The sequence below is a fragment of the Teleopsis dalmanni genome, chromosome 2 (genome assembly GCF_002237135.1).
Source record: "Teleopsis dalmanni isolate 2A chromosome 2, ASM223713v2, whole genome shotgun sequence".
In the NCBI taxonomy this organism is placed as follows: Eukaryota; Metazoa; Arthropoda; class Insecta; order Diptera; family Diopsidae; genus Teleopsis; species Teleopsis dalmanni.
This window is the reverse complement of record NC_051847.1, coordinates 98,914,288-98,931,011: the sequence shown is the minus strand read 5'-3', so window position 1 is coordinate 98,931,011 and position 16,724 is coordinate 98,914,288. Positions and strand designations below refer to the sequence as shown.

Genomic DNA, 16,724 nt, shown 5'->3' with positions numbered 1-16,724 from the left:
CAATAATTAAATAAAATTGGCTGATTATTAAAAATGTTCATCTCCATAGAATACTCAAATTCTTCAGTAAACTCAGATATGTTTAAATGAGCGCAGACTGTTCCTAATGTTAACCTCTGGATACCTGGCATTCTTCCAGATTCAATACACTCTTCCTGCTTCATACGAAACTAGTGCTCTTCAGTTTGAATCAGTCTTCCTGTAGTATGGGGGACTGATTCAATTATTCTGTGCATGCACATTTACAGATAGTATTATAAATACAAGAAAATAACATATAGCCTTTTTAGTTCTACAGAGCAGTTCACCATTACGGTAGTGCAACAAATTTGAAAGTGATAACTGAACAAAGAGTTGCAACGGATACCTATATTCACATATTCACATATGTACATAAATACTTGTTATTGTCATTAAATCTGACATCCACACCCTCTTCTGCATCCTCACTATATAATATGTGATTGTGTGAAATCTTTTTGGTTTACTAAAATGAAAAGCAAACAAAAAGAAAAGTAATTCAAAACGTTATGCTCTGTGCTCTGACGACAAAATCATCGCCTTCTTCAGTTCTTTTTTTGTTTTGTGAAATTAAGAACATTATCCTCAAATTCTATATAAATCAATAATGATGTTGCATTAATGATGAAAGAATGCGAAACCTATCTGAATTATTAATATTCAATGAGATTATATTCTAATTCTTAAACACGGTTATGCGATATAAATATGCTTGCATATACTTGATCGGATTACTGTAATATTCTTATTATAAAAGGAATAGAAAAAGATTTTAATATTTTTAATAGTTGTATAACCTTATAATCACTTAAGGAAGACATTAAATCAAGAAAAAAATGCTTGGATCTTCAATAATAAATCCATAAAAATATATATATCTAAGTTTGCTTTCTGATATTGAAACTTCTTTAGATGTCATTTGTATCGTCATCGAAGAGACTAACATCCGTCACATCCCTAACTGAAATTATAAAAGTCACATTAGATTTCAACTCTAAATAAACCGATAGTTCTGTGGGGGAAAAATATATGAAATATATTTAAAATATATGACATGATCAGCTGTTGGTACAATAACGACCGACGACATTGCTATAACTACGTCATCATGCTGGCTTGACAAGGACCAAATGCATCTAAAACTTTAGTGGAAAGATAAGGATACAAGCTGAATAAAGATCCACAGTTGAAGTACAATCCGCCAATCCACTACGGTCATCCTCAAAAATTGGAATAAGTCTATTATTGAAGCCTTTACTATATATTGACATGCTTGTCGCAAACCGTTATTCTTTTAACAAGCATATTAATCCAGTTTGCGTAAGCCTAAAGGTAAGTTATAATTCTTATCTACATAAATAGTTATCTACATAGATGGTTATTTTGTACATATTGGAAAGTAGGCGGGCCAATAAACCTTATAGTAATATATTGATATATACCAATTGGCATTTCTAGTCTGAACAAAAATGCATAGAGTCAAACCGCGGTCGTAGCGGTTGAACTCTTGGGACTTGTAAATGTAAATAGAATGTGTTTACAGCGTGGAACTAGTACTTTAAATTTACGAAGGAGGCTTAAAAATTTTTTCGATAATTATCAATTTTTTTATCTGAAATATCAGAAAATGAAACGGTAAAAATATTGAGAAAAAGAAGGTCTGAATTGACAGTCTTTAATAAAATCAGTGTTAAATAAATTAAAAGTTATGTTAAATAAATTAAAAAAAAAAAAAGAATAACAGCTTTCAAATTAAATTATAATAATTAAACTTATAAACATTAAAATTGAAAGAGAATGAGTGATATTATAAAAACGATAACATCTAAACACATTGAAAATGGAGTGAAACTTATATTAAGATTTACTTGAATTAAAAATTAAATAGCATTTTCGTTGAATATCTCATCAATTGTTAAAGAAATAAAAATGAAGTTGAAAGTAATAATTAATAAATAGGACAATAGTTTTTTTAAATAAAATTAAATTCATTGATATTTAATAAGATAAAAGTTATATTTAAAATTAGTAATTATTTAAAAAAAGGAACACCTAAGTCTTCTTTATTCGTTTAATATGATCACATTTTAAATACATTAATTATAAAACTGTGTAATTGATAATTAGGTACAAAAAGAATAAAAGAAGAAATGTGTAGTGTGAAGAACATAATAAACTTTATATTGCTTGATTTGCTTAAAGTTTCCAACGATGAGTAATTTCTTGTCCGTCTTGATATATAAAAAAAAGTCCATAACTCATCCTAGAAAGTTTATAAAAGTTAATCTGTATTTTCCCAAAAATTTAGATCTCCTTCCTTAGTATACAGTTACCAACTGTACAGATAACTATCATAATTTTTCGGTTATATCTTTAAAACATCGACTTTCTCTGCACTGCATGGATATGCCGACTACTCGATGATAACCTAAAAGGATATCAAATTTACATACGAGTATGAGAATAAAACTTTATAATATAATTGCATAATTATTTTCCGGACTATATCTCAATGAATGAACTATAGCATTCGTATAAGGCCATAATATCGCCCAATAAGTCTATTTCTGATGCTGTCGAAAGTTATGGAAATCCTGTTTCTAAAGCGCCTTACACCGATTATTCAACAAAATAGACTCATCCCTGACCATCAATTCGGTTTTCGCTAAAAACATAGCACAATAGAACAAATTCATAGACAAGTTTTTGATAAGTATAGCATTAGGGACTTCTTTTCAAACTTAAACTGAATCTACCCCTAAATTTTTTCACTTGACAGATTGCAATAAAATAAATGGATTATACAAAAAAAAAAATATAAGGCCATAAGACTTAGGGCAAACCATAGCTATCAACTCGAAGTCGATTGACATTAAGAAGTATATTTAATCTTGGAACATTAAGTCCACTTAATCCTGATTATTTATAATTTGATTCAGATATCGTCAAGATATTTTGTTTTGAATGTAAGCAAAATGATTCTAGGAGTAATTCTTGACACAAAACTTAACTGGAAAGCCAACATCGACGAAAGAATTCGTAAAGCTTGTGTGGCTTTCTATGCGTGCAAAAGGATGTACGGCAAGAGCTGGGGATTGCAGCCCAAAGTGATTCTCTGGCTTTACACAGCCGTCGTTCGGCCAATATTAACATATGGATGTCTGGTGTGGTGGCCTTCATTGAACAAACAGTGCATTGTTCAAAGACTAACCAGAATGCAAAGATCTGCCTGTGTGGGAGCCACTGGGGCTCTAAGATCTTGCCCCACCAGTGCGTTCAATGTAATACTTAACTTGCTACCTATTGATATTTACATCAAGCAAGCTGCTACTCTCAGCGCGCAGAGGCTTAAAGATCTAAACTGTTGGCGCTCGAGTGCTTTAGGACATGGTAATATCGCATCACTCTATCCGATAGATGATGTCAGGGTTTCAGACTACCTATGTCCTCGGTTACTATTCGATAATAACTTCGCCACCATAATTCCTTCAAGAGGAGATTGGGAGGCGGGTTTGCCTACAACTCTAGGAAAGATAGCGATCTACACCGACGGGTCTAAAATGGATGAGGGCGTTGGAGCCGGAATCTTTTCTACGGACCTAATGATTAGTAAATCATACCACCTCTCAGATTCCACCTCAATATTTCAGGCTGAAATTTTTGCCATCCTTAGGGCATGTGTTCTTGCTTTAAATATGCGCCTTCACGGAAAAGAGGTCTGTATTCTAACTGACAGTCAGGCAGCTATTAAAGCTTTATCAGCAGTCTGTCTGTCATCAAGATTAGTAGAAGAATGTAAGGAAATTATTTCTGAACTAAGTGAGAGGTCCAAGGTTACTCTAGTGTGGGTTCCCGGGCATTCTAATATTGTGGGAAATGAGCGCGCCGACGAGCTTGCTAGGCTAGGCGCCTCTTCCACGGGTACCCCTATTTCGATCCCTGCCCCTGTCAGCTACGGGCGTAGGCTGATTTGTGACCATTTTTTGCGAAAGGCAAATAGTGAGTGGACCCTTACTCTGTCAGCAGCCAGGTCAAGGGCTACTTGGCCCATTTATTCCAAATATAGAACCTCTGACTTAATCTGTAGAAATAAATCTGAGGTTTCTAAGCTAGTATCTATCTTTACGGGTCACTGGTCCATAGGACGGCATGGAGCCAGACTTGGCCTTTCCTGTGGTACCTCATGTAGTGCGTGTCTACCAACACTTGAAGAAATGACACCAGAACACCTGATGTGTTTTTGTCCAGGTCTGGCCAGAACTAGGTTTAAGTTTCTAGGGGCCCCTTTCTTCAACTCACTTAGCGATATCTCCAGCATCAGCATTGGCCAGATTCTTGCCTTTGTTAATGCCTCTGGTTGGTTCTAGTCTGACTCTCTATCTACTACCCACTTTTACGAGGTTTTTGTGGACTCAAAACGGCTTTCATCCTTAGCTATTTGAGGAGGATTCGTCCTCCCTCCACCACAACTAACTAACTAACTAAGCAAAATGATGCATATTGGTTGTTCAGAGAGGAATTTTAAAATCTTTTTTAAAATTTCACAGTTTTTATACAACAACTATTCCTAACCTATGTTAGCAACATTTATATCACTTCGTTACTTGTAACATTACTTGTATCAAAATTACAATTACTGCAATAGTTAACTACAAAGAATACTTGGACAAAAAGATGGTATTGAATGGTCTCTACAATAGTCTTAATTGTTCATTTTGAGAATACAAAAAATTGTGCAAACCGACCAAATCCTTGTGCTTTTCAATATCAAATAATTCAGGCCGAAGCACGTTGTAAAGAGCGGCGCACGCGTGCTGGCTTTTGAGTAGACCTGGTCTAAATGAATGTGGTTCCATTCACTACAGAAATGTACAAACCCCTTTGTTTTGATTATTGTGTTATTACTTACTTCTGACTAAATGCTGTTTTTAAAACTTTTAAAATGAAGAATTGCGACTAATATAATTGGTTATAAATATTAAAATATTAATTATAAAATATATTTTACTGAAAATACGTTTTACGCAAACCCAAAAGAGGAAAATACTCAGACATGTGTGAAAATGAACAAACTATTAAAACTGTTTTTAATAGCATGTTTACACTATTGTACTTAAATCGTATTTGGGTTTATACCCATCCAAGGAAATGCGATGTGAAAGCTTACTTATTATTTAAGTCCGTTACCTAAATATTTGCAAAATGGCAATCATGGGTGCACAAGGAAAATAAAAAGCAACGAATTTAAGCAAACTTAAAACAACATATTGTGAGCGAAAATATAAAGCTGAATGTACTAATAGTAATTATATATTATTATAAATTTATTATATAGTTCAGGAATTTTGAAATTTTTATTTAAACAATTAAAGGGTATGGCAGCAAATATATTAAAAATGAAGATAAAAAAAAACAAAATACTCTTTCTTTTTCTTTTGTGTTAATGTCGCTGTTATCAAAGTTAAAGTGTAAATAATTAAATTTTCTTAGGAGCATATTATGTAGAGTATCACGAGTACGTCAAAATCAAAATTGACGTTGCTTTCGATGAAAATTAAATTGAGTGTGAGAGAAAAAATAAAATGTCGGTTTAAATTTGGTCATTAGAACCTAGGCTATATTTGTGCCTCGTCATTCAGTCACAGCTGTGTTGTACGTTTATTAGGGTTTCCCTTATTTTTCGAAGTTTTAAATTTCTAAGGCATAGGTCTTAGTTTTGCTCATTTGTCTTGTTTTGCTCATGTAGAGTACTATAATCTGTGCCGACTTGCATCGAATTATGTTCATATAAGCTACGCGGCAGTAGCGATGCGTATTCACGACATTTGTCATTTGTTCTCAATTATTCTCACGATTAATACGTATTGTTTTACATTTAAAAGATGGCAGTGGAATTAAGAAGCAGTAAAAAATGTGTTTTCTTAATTTGTGACGTAAATTATCAAATAAAAAGCGCAAAGTTACCGTCTAATCGTCAAGTTCTTGCAGTACTTTTTTTTAACATTCGCGAAGTTAAATATACTGTTAGTGAAAGTGCTAATCTTGTCATTCGGGAGTGTATTATATTTTGGGAAAAAATTAGAATACCTACCAGAGCTTTACTTAACTGTGCAAAAAAACTTGTGGAGTTGTAAAAAAATTCTAAAAAAATACAAGATATTTACAAGCGCCGTGAGGAGGACTTTAAGAACACTTTAGATTATTTATTTGATATAGCGCACGCTGATGCTTTGGAACGTATGAAAATTAAAGAAGATAAGATATTTTGTACAAAAACTAAGAGAACCAGGGCGTCCACGGTGTTTAGCGGGTATAGACAAAAAGTTACCCAGAAAAGTAAAAGGATCAAGATAAAGGAAATTAAATGAAGAGAAAAAAAGTTGTGAGCAAATGTGTTTCGAAGGTTTATCGTCATCTCTTACTACGCAAGATTCTATTCAAATGCAAGGACATTACGATCAACTTACCAGCTCTGATGATGAAAGCCTTGAAGAACCCTCAGCATCCATCTCTCAAATGGTAAGTTCTAAAACTTTATCACGCCTAAGTTAGTTGCACCTTCATTCTGTCTATATAATTTAGGTTGTAGTAGAAGTACTAGATCTTAGCTGTGATGATTTTCCGATGAACAAATCGTCTATTCAACGTATTCGCGCACAGAGTCGAAAAGTTAGAGCGGAATCCATAAAATTAGATTTTCAGAATAATATGCCTGAAATAGTGACCGATCACTGAGATTGGAAATTATTACCTGGACTTGACGTGAGAAGTTCTACAGAATAACGCCTGCCAATTCTAATTTCATTTGGAGAAATGGAACAGCTTCTTTTAGCTGTACCCAAACTGGAGAGCTTTTCCAGCCAGGATGAAGCTGAAACTGTGTTGTACGCACTTTATGACTGGAACCTCGATGATAAAGTAAAAATAGTGTGCTGTGACACAACTGCGTCTAATACAGGGCGATTGAAAGGAGCTTGTGTACTTTTAGAACAAAAATTAGACAGGGAATTACTACTCTTTGCTTGCCGCCATCACGTTTACGAACTGGTTTTCAAATGTGTGTTGGAAACAAAAATCCACCAAGTCACAAGTAGCCCCGATATTCCACTGTTCAAAAAATTTAGAGACTGGAAAACTGGATGAATCATATACCGATATCGGCACACGACATTTTTGTAATACAACAATACAAAATTTGTTGACATTTTATAATCAAGAACTGCAAAAAATCATTGCACGTGATGATTATTGGGAACTGATTGAACTACCTATCATTTTCTTAGGAGGAGACAGTGAAAAAAAATTAAAATTATACTTCCTGGAGCGATGCATCAAGCAAGGTGGATGGCTAGAGCTATTTACTCTTTAAAGATATGTTTGTTGCAATCTCAGTTCAAAATTAGCGCCAAGGATAAGCGAGCACTTCAAGACGTCTGTTTATTCATTGCGGTTTTATATGTAAAACCATGACTTGAATGTAGTCTGGTGGAAAAGGCACTAAATCAAGATTTGTGCTTTTTAAAGAGTCTTAAAGAATATGAACTTAAGACTTTTGACAAGGTGGAATCTATTAGGTCTGGTATTTTATTTATATGTGCAGCCAATCTGCAGGGCAATATATATATGCCCAAGAGAGATTACGTCTAGTGCATGTTTTCTATTTAAAATGGAATTGTAAAGCTGTTTACCTTTTGGATTACAAAGCCATGAACCCCAATACCCCAATCTGTCACCTAGAGTTAAGAAGTATTTTGTAAATTGGGTCTCAGTAATGTTGAAGCGAGGGGAGCAGTAAACCGTCGACAAAATTAAATTTTTTTCTTTGTGCTTAAGGCATATTGATGTTGCTTGCATATAATTATGATCATATGTACCTAGAAAATTGTGTTTTAAACGCCTTTATATCAAAATATCTGTACCACCATGTGCTTTCCCATCCGTGTGATTGGTTTTATAGAATAAATAACCAAGAATAGAAAACAAATTTTTGTTTGTTAGATGTGTTTCTAAGTAAAGCATTTAATCCACAGTTTCGAGAGAACTAAAGTTTGTGAGTTCAAGTTTATGTTGGCTTAAGCCATTTGCATACCATGTACATGTTTTTAAAGTAGTCATTAATTACACAAAAACATTTGTATTATTTCGCTTTTTGTTTTAACTATCTCGCTAAAAATAGTTTGTATGACTGACATAAACTGAGCTCAGCTCTGGGGCAGAGTAAAGATTATCATATTCAAACTATTGTTTTGAACTAGAGGCGCTTGTTTCTTGTCAAATTTAACGACATAAGCATATGAAACACCTGGTTAAACAGACTTAGAAAACAATGGTTGGGGTACTTCAACCTACTTCTTGTAGGTTTGTGGTAAGGCTTCTTTCTACAGACCTAACCTGTGCTTCTGTTCTTTATAAATAGGATAGTCTTTGTAGTTTACGATGTAACCCACTACAGTTGCTTTACTCTTTGGAGTTGGTATCCTTTAGTGCTTTTTTATCGCATTCGGAACTACTGTGATTTTGTTCAAAAATCGAAAATGAGAAGCGAATGGCTCATTCTTGCATATAAAATTTCAAGCGCGAATGAGCCATTCCATCACATTCTGTATGAATGCGACCCAACGACGTTCGCATGCGTTCCAAATATGTTCCAAATGCAAAGGAATACATTGAACATATTGTAAATAAAAGCTCTTCATGACATTATGACAGTTTGAGAAAGCTGTTTAACAAATGTGCACAAATGTTTGGTGGTTGCATTTTCTTGAAAACGATGCAGCTCTTTTTATGACTTCTACTTCCCAAAAAGTTCATGCAAAATTTTTTTGGCACAGGCCAAAAATCAAATCAACAGGCAAGTCGAAAAATCAGCTGTTTGAAATGAGAACAAACGAATTACAACGAATGTAAATACTTTCAAATGGCTCAATCAAAATAAGCTATTTTCGAACAATGTAAACGCCATATTACTAAAATATATGCTAAACTCTTTTTTAAGCTAAAGGCGATGTTAAGCAAATTATTCTAATGGAATTTAAGTGAGTCTAAAATCGATTTTAAGGTGATGTTCAGACCGACACATGTAGCATATTAACTGACTTGGAACGAAAAGTGGTGTTGCAGAAATTCTTTTAACATTAGTTTCTTGCATTATTTTTTACAATTTTCCAATTGTACTGATTTGTGTTTATAAGAGGCCTTTTCTTTTGGAATCACAAATGAACTACTACTTATTTTAAAAATAACATATAAAAAAACAACACTGCTGGCTTATTTAGACCAACCTTTTTAAAAAAGCCTGATGTTAAAATACAAAAACGGACACGGAGATGATTTAAAAGTTGTAATTTTTTCTTTCAGAGTAGCAAAAAAATACTTGCAACTTACAAAAGAAAACATATGAAGCAACAACAATGCTCTTAAAATCTTCAGAGTTAGGGATTAGGCGAACAAAATTTTACATCTTAAGTTTCAGTGCAGCCAAATTCAAAAATCAAGCTATTGTGGAAATATGTTGCAAAATTCCAGTTGAAATCATATGATCATTTCATTTACTTATAAATTTAAATTCATAAATAAATTAATTTATTTAAGATAAAAATGTTTACCATTGCCATTCTTTTATGCAATTTGTTTTATTTCATTTAAAATTATTAATTTTTAATGCTTACAATTTTTATATCTTATATTGTACACTGCACAACAAAAAACATATGTTAAAAAAAGCACTTAACGTATTTTAAAAGTGATGCCAATTTGTTTCAACTAAATTTATATAGACACTTATGTCAATTTTGAATGAAAAAATGTCATTGTATAAAAGAACACATTTTTTTAGAGAGAGTTAAAAAAATAATAAATATTAAATTAATTATATTTAATCAATCATTTATAATATTTGCAATAAAATCATAAAAAAACTTATAGATTATTTTAGATTTTTTTCGAGTTTAAGTAAGGAACTGTCAATCAATTGCAAATTCATTAGAATAAAAGTAGTAGTTATTTTTTAAATCATTTAGTATTCAATATTGTAGCAGGATTATTAAAATAAAATAACGTGTCTTGTCATCTGAATGAATTTTTCACCTAAGGACCACATTTGTTGTTACTTTTAATGCTTCCGATTCTGTAAAAAAACATTCAAAGCAGCAACAAATTCAGTGATCGTGGATCATTTATTCATCTGTGTTACATAGCTCAATGAGAAACACATACATATACCTATCAGAGATGTTTAAGTCAAGTTTCTCTTGTGTACGCTAACACTATGAAATAAAAGTAAATGTTTTTTGTGCGAACACAGAAATTAGCAAATCGCAATTCATTTTCTAAAAGAAACATTATTTTCAAATATATTTTCTTTAAAAAATTACTCGAAAACAACACACACCTCTGAATCTAACAATTCCCAACTTCGATGTCGCAGGAACGAATAGATTTCAAACAAAATATTTTATTTAATTAAAAGTTTAATTAAAAGTTCGCACAAGAGAAACAACACGTCGAGTGAGACAACAGGTCAGCATCTGTAACTACTTAAATATAATTACATACATTTAACTTGTTCGTACGAACACGCAAGACAAAATTCGTTTACAATGTAACCGCTGGCTTAAAATAATAGTTAAATTGCAATGTAAATGTCAATCAACGAAAAAGCTTGACTAACGTGGCAACACTGCATGTGTTAATTGAAATTGTTTGTTGTTACCATATTGCACTGTCAAGACAGAATTGGTTGCACTATGAGAATAAGCTGACCCGTTCTACTTTATGGTGATCAATTTATTCGATCATTCGTGCAGAAGTAAAAAAAATAGGAGGAAATGTTTCATTTTGTGCTCTCCCTTTAACTTTTGCTCACGAAGACTCTGAATTAAATAATTCACTAATTTCAATAATCGCAAATCCAGATATTTGATGACTCCGGATTTGCAAAAAAACCAATTTCTTTTTTCAATTTCAGCGACTTCAGTTATTATTCGATTAATCGGATTCGCCGAATACTTCGTAAAACCGAATACGAACAGCACTACTAACTATTTAGTTACCGAGCTCGTTAGTAGTATGAAAGTGCATTCACACCAAAACGAACGCTTGTGAACGAACGAATACGAATGTTCGTTCGTTCACAAGCGTTCGCTTTGGTGTGGATGGGTCTTTAATGAAAATCTCTATTTTTTAAATTAAAAAATATTGTGTATCCAAAATGTTTAAATATAATAATATTATAGTATTAATAGTCAAGAATTAAATACAGGTGAATAGAATTCAATTAGAAAAAATGTCGAAATATAAACTACTACATATGTGTACTGTAAAAGCCATATATTAAAGCGAAATGTAAATTGAAAAAATTTAAATAAAACAATTTATTAAAATTAAGATATAATGGAAGTATGTATATATAGTGTAAAGATATATAAAATATTACTTTATACATTATTACTTAAATAATATTATTAATTGTGATTAATGTTTATTACAAACAATATCAAAATTTGCGTAGAGTTATTAACTTTTGTAAACTTTATTTAAAATTTGAAACGTTCTTGTACTCTCTAAAATACATAAACTATATGACAACTATATTGAATCACGGAATTTAATATATTTTACATATCATAATTGTTAAAAATGGTACGTACCTTTTTTTTAATTATTTATGACTAAATTTTGTTATAATTTGACATAACGCAATGCATTCTTGTCAAACATCTAACAAAATAAATTCATAAAATTATTTCGATATCAATACTACATGATAATTATAGCGATAGTTGGTGAAGTTAAAACAATTTAGCATGATTTGATATAGCGTTAATTTTCTTTTCACTAACTCCCTTATTAATTAATAAGCAAATTGTTAAAAAAATTTATTTCACAGTAATGTTTTATTTTCTTGGCATTATTTGGCAAAAAATATTTAATTTCATTAAAAATTGAATCAATTCAATAGCATTAAAATTGTGTTGTTCTCAGTATTAGAGTGCGGTTTTGCGCCAAAAACACGCCTTGGAGGGGTTTCAGCTAGCTCTGATTTAATCATTGTAGCCTTGTTTAGTATGCACACTTTGTCGTTTACGACACTAATATCTTTTAACTATTTTCGGCACTAATTTTGGCAAAACCGTTTATCGAAACAGTTCATTATATTTGAACGATTATGAAGTGAGCATTAAACTTTCGTAGTTTTCGGAATTCGAAATTAAAAGTTTAATAGAACTACAGATCGTACGTCGCAGAAACTTGGGAAATGTGCGCACTGCCATAAGATTGTCTTATGCGAGAAGGCGCTGCAAAGCATTCTGCGCAGGATATTAGTATGAGTTTGATTATGTGATAAATATTTAATAGTTATTTTATTATAGTTATTTTGATATTATTTCCTTGATAAACTGTCACATACGTGCAACTCAACATAATGGTGAAGTTGAAAAACTTGTGTTATACTTTTTCACCATATTATATGTAAGAATAAAGTAGAGAAAATAATAAAAAGCTAGTCATTAATTACACTTAGACTCGCGTATTTTACTCGTACAAAACATAAACTATCGAAAGTTATAAGGATGTCAGTAAAAACGTTAGTAGTATACGATTATAATAAAGTAAGATCAAATGAAAACCAAAAAAAATGCACATTATTATCCTATTGCAAGTTAATTTATACCAAACTTTTTCCATAACTTTATCTCGTTAAAAATACTAAATTTTAAATATAAAATCGCCTTTACGACAAACGTAACGTATTAACGAATTTTTTTTGTGACTACAAAATTAAATAAAATATATAAAAAATTAAAAATATTATAACACGAATCAACAGAAATGTGTATTTCACGAGTTTTTTAAGTTTTCTTTTGCAAAAAGGACTAACAGAAGTTTTTTTTTTTACAATTATATACCTATGTATATATTAAATATACACCTTTATTTATAAATATAAAAAATATTTTTTAAAATAAAAAGGAAAAATTACGAACAAAACATGTAAGTATATAGGTCTGAATTGATAAGAAATTTTGTAATATATTTATTAATCTCTTTAAATTTATAAGCATTATAACTATTTAGTTATACTTACATATACTTCTTCCCATTGCGAAACATATCGTACAAGTCTCGACAATCGTAATAAGCGAACTAAAGAGAGTAGTTTTGCTAAGCGTAGTATGCGTAAAGCTCGGCCAGCGTGAAGTATTTGAAATGAGTCCGAAAAATCCTGTAATTTCATTATCTTAATTTAAGAATTGAGGTCTGTAATTCAGTTTTACGTACTTGATTAAATATAAGAAATATGTAGTCGAGAGGTATTGATGAAATTAAATCAAGAAAAAACCAAGTTTTTAGGTAATGTTTTGCTATTAACTTTGGATCCAAAATAACTTGTTCCGCGTTGTCTTGTTGCATTATTCCTTTAAGTTGTTTTTTTATTTGCAATTAATAAGTAAAAAATTTATAATATATAAAAACTTATTTATTTAGAAAATTATTAATATAACAGTATAGTATTTACGCTTATATTTTTTGGAGGCTATTGCTGGTTATTTTTTTGCTGAGTGAAATTTTGACCTAATTGGCGAGCTGTTATTCAAATTATTGAACTATTTGTGTGTTATCAACAGTAATAATTTACAATGGTTTATATGTATATATATATATATTTCCGACTAAAAGTGACTTTTAGTTAAATAATTCAACGTTTGTTTAATATTTTCTATATGTCGACTCTCCTTGTCATCATCTGGATCGCGATCTAACATAAATTAATATTAATTAAACTATATCTACGTCATCCACTTTATTTTATTGTCTATATTGCATTTCTATTGTATATTGTCAGTGCAATATAGACAATAGAATAAAGTGGATGACGTAGATATATAGCGATCTAACATAAATTAATATTAATTAGACTATATCTACGTCATCCTCTTTATTTTATTGTCTATATTGCATTTGTATTGTCTACTGTCAGTGCAATATAGACAATAGAATAAAGACAATGACGTCGTAGATATAGTTTTATTAATGTTAATTTCTGTTAGATCCAGATGATGACTTTCAAGGAGAGTCGAAATATAGAATTATTAAAAAATATTATATATTTTATATGTATAAAAGCCATTATAAAAAACACGTCGATAAATAAATTCAAAACTTTGTAGTAATAATTTACTTTCGTAGTTCAGTAAAACGAACGAAAAAGATACATACTTGATTGAAATATTTTTACTTTTAGAATTAAAATAAATAATGATTGTAATTATTTTACAGATATTCTTTCAAAAGTATATTAACATTTAATATTTAAGTATTTAGAAAAACTAGTTTTTACAATTAGCCATATAATTAGCGCCAATTTACATAACCATTTAAATAAATCAACATAGTTTGATTGATCTGTAAAATTAAGTATATCTAACTAATTAAAATAATTTTTATTTCATTAATTTCATTATTTCATTAAAAATTTTAAATACTTTTCAAAATCTTTTTAAGTGATATGAGACTCCATACTGCGTATCATAATATAAAAATCGAAAATAAAAGACTAATGGAAGGTCTAATGAAAGGACTAATTGGTAGAAAATTAATGTTACATACATATATAGTAGTGTGGTGCGAAAATAAAAGTTGCGCATAAGTTGCCTCTAGTATAGAGGAGAAAACTGTTAAAAAAATAAAAATTACCAGTTGATATCTTCCGTTCGCGCATCGCCTCCAAAAGTTGGCAGAACTGATTAAATCGATCATACATACATATGTACAATTAATGTGGTTTCACTTTTGTTATTCAGCTTAAAGTTCAAAATATTTAAATAAATTAACAAACCACTGATATAATAATATAATATAAAACAACCTAGAACTTAACACGAGTAGATAGTTGCACTTCGAGATCCATCCATACCCTACCCAACCAACAATCCAAGTAAATGGAAGATATTAACTGATTAAGTTTACTTTTTTAGTTTTCTCCTCTATACTAGAGGTCAGTTTTGCGCACTATAGCGTTTCGAAAAAATTTTTTTTTATATTCCAACCACCTTTATATATATTATATAACTATGTAATGGCACAGAGTATAATTAACAATAAGAAGGTAAGTTAATTTCAAAATACAATACATCAAAATGAAACTGAACCTAACGAGATATTAATAACTTCGATTTAAAGCTAAAAACATAGTTTTATATTTACCAGTTCTGAAATTAACTACGATATCTATTAAAAAAATTGTGTCACTGAGGCAGTTGAAAGCAATCCATCTTGTGCTCAAATCATCGTTAAAAAATGATATCGCTACTGGCAGGATAATAAGATTAGCTACTAATAATAAAAGCATACAAAGGTCCCAATAAAATCTAAAATTTTATTTTGCATGTAAATTATCATTATAGCAAATTTATAAAAATATATATATATAACCTGAATGAACTGCATGGATGAATAACCCAATGACCTGAAGTTTTCTGACGTATTCTCTCTTTTACCAAAGCCTTTCGACTGCCAAAAAGCTTCATGGCTAGCCGATTGTCCGTTGGCTGAAACCATGATTGCAGCTGACTTTTTAAAAAATTTGCTGAAACTTTTTCTGAAACGATTGGAATAGAAGGCATCGGCTCCTCTTTGGGAGTTCCATACAACGACACATCATCAAAGTGAACCTGAAAAGAATTTCTTATGTTAATTACTTTAATTGTTAGATGTTATGTTAAGAAAATCTTAATAGTAAAATAAAGCATTTTTAAAAATTATTTTTATCTCTATCTTATTTTGGTTAACATAAGCTCCTGCACTTATAATACAAATTAAACCTTTGTTCTTGCCATTTCGCTTCCTTGATCGCATATTAGAAGAGCCTCATCATCAAAAGCAGTCACTAAAGAATCTGTGCAGGTGTTTTCGTACGATCGCTTAAAGTCGTTTTCATTCAACACAGAACAATAAGAACATCGAACAGATTCGTCGCTTTCTCCGCGCAGTAATCTAAAATTAGAAAGGAAATATCTATAAATCATGAATAATAATTAGAATGAAGTAATTAATTATTAAAATAAACAAAAAAAAATATCTTTTTATAGACAGATATTATTTTTAGACAAAGCAGAATAGTATGAACATTTGGATATAAATTTTTAAATGGAAAAGTAAGGATGTCGTACTGAAAATTTGAATGGAATACACAACGCCAGTAATGTCAAAGTAAAACAAATCCACGATTGAAAACTATTATAATATTACCTGAAACGTGAAAGTGATAAAGAATTTATTGGTAGTTACTGATCGCGATATATGGTATATTTAACAATAGAGTATAAATGAAGCTATTGATGGAGCATTTCATTAGCCTGCATCTGTAATGTTGCAATTATGTATTTTGAATTCGTAGCAATAATCCATAATAGACTATATTCTACTTAAATTGCTCCCAAGATAAGAGAGTGCATTATGCTTAGTTATTCGTATACATCAAAAGCATATAGAGGTTGCAACAATAGTAAAATAAAAGTTAATTATTCTGTGCCATATAGTGTTATAATAAGCATAGCTGACCTTAATTTTGTGCCTACCCCAACCTCTTTATCAACTATAATCTTTTCCCTAATTTACTTTTACAATATTTTTCTCCCAAATGAATTTGTATTTTAAACTATTAGTATTTTTTTCTCCTATTTATTTTAGTTTTCGGAATT

At 30.7% G+C, this 16,724-nt stretch overlaps 1 protein-coding gene across 1 annotated transcript in view; it reads right to left on the bottom strand.

Moving 5' to 3' along the window:
* Positions 1–16,724, bottom strand: part of LOC119675160 — a 51,814-nt gene that overhangs the window by 15,547 nt on the left and 19,543 nt on the right. Inside the window, exons 3-7 of the mRNA XM_038086348.1 lie at positions 15,858–16,017; positions 15,457–15,695; positions 15,229–15,392; positions 13,303–13,439; positions 13,109–13,246 (exon numbers count right to left, since the gene is read on the bottom strand). Of these exons, the coding sequence (XP_037942276.1) occupies positions 13,109–13,246; positions 13,303–13,439; positions 15,229–15,392; positions 15,457–15,695; positions 15,858–16,017 (838 nt within the window). The remainder of the gene's footprint in view (positions 1–13,108; positions 13,247–13,302; positions 13,440–15,228; positions 15,393–15,456; positions 15,696–15,857; positions 16,018–16,724) is intronic.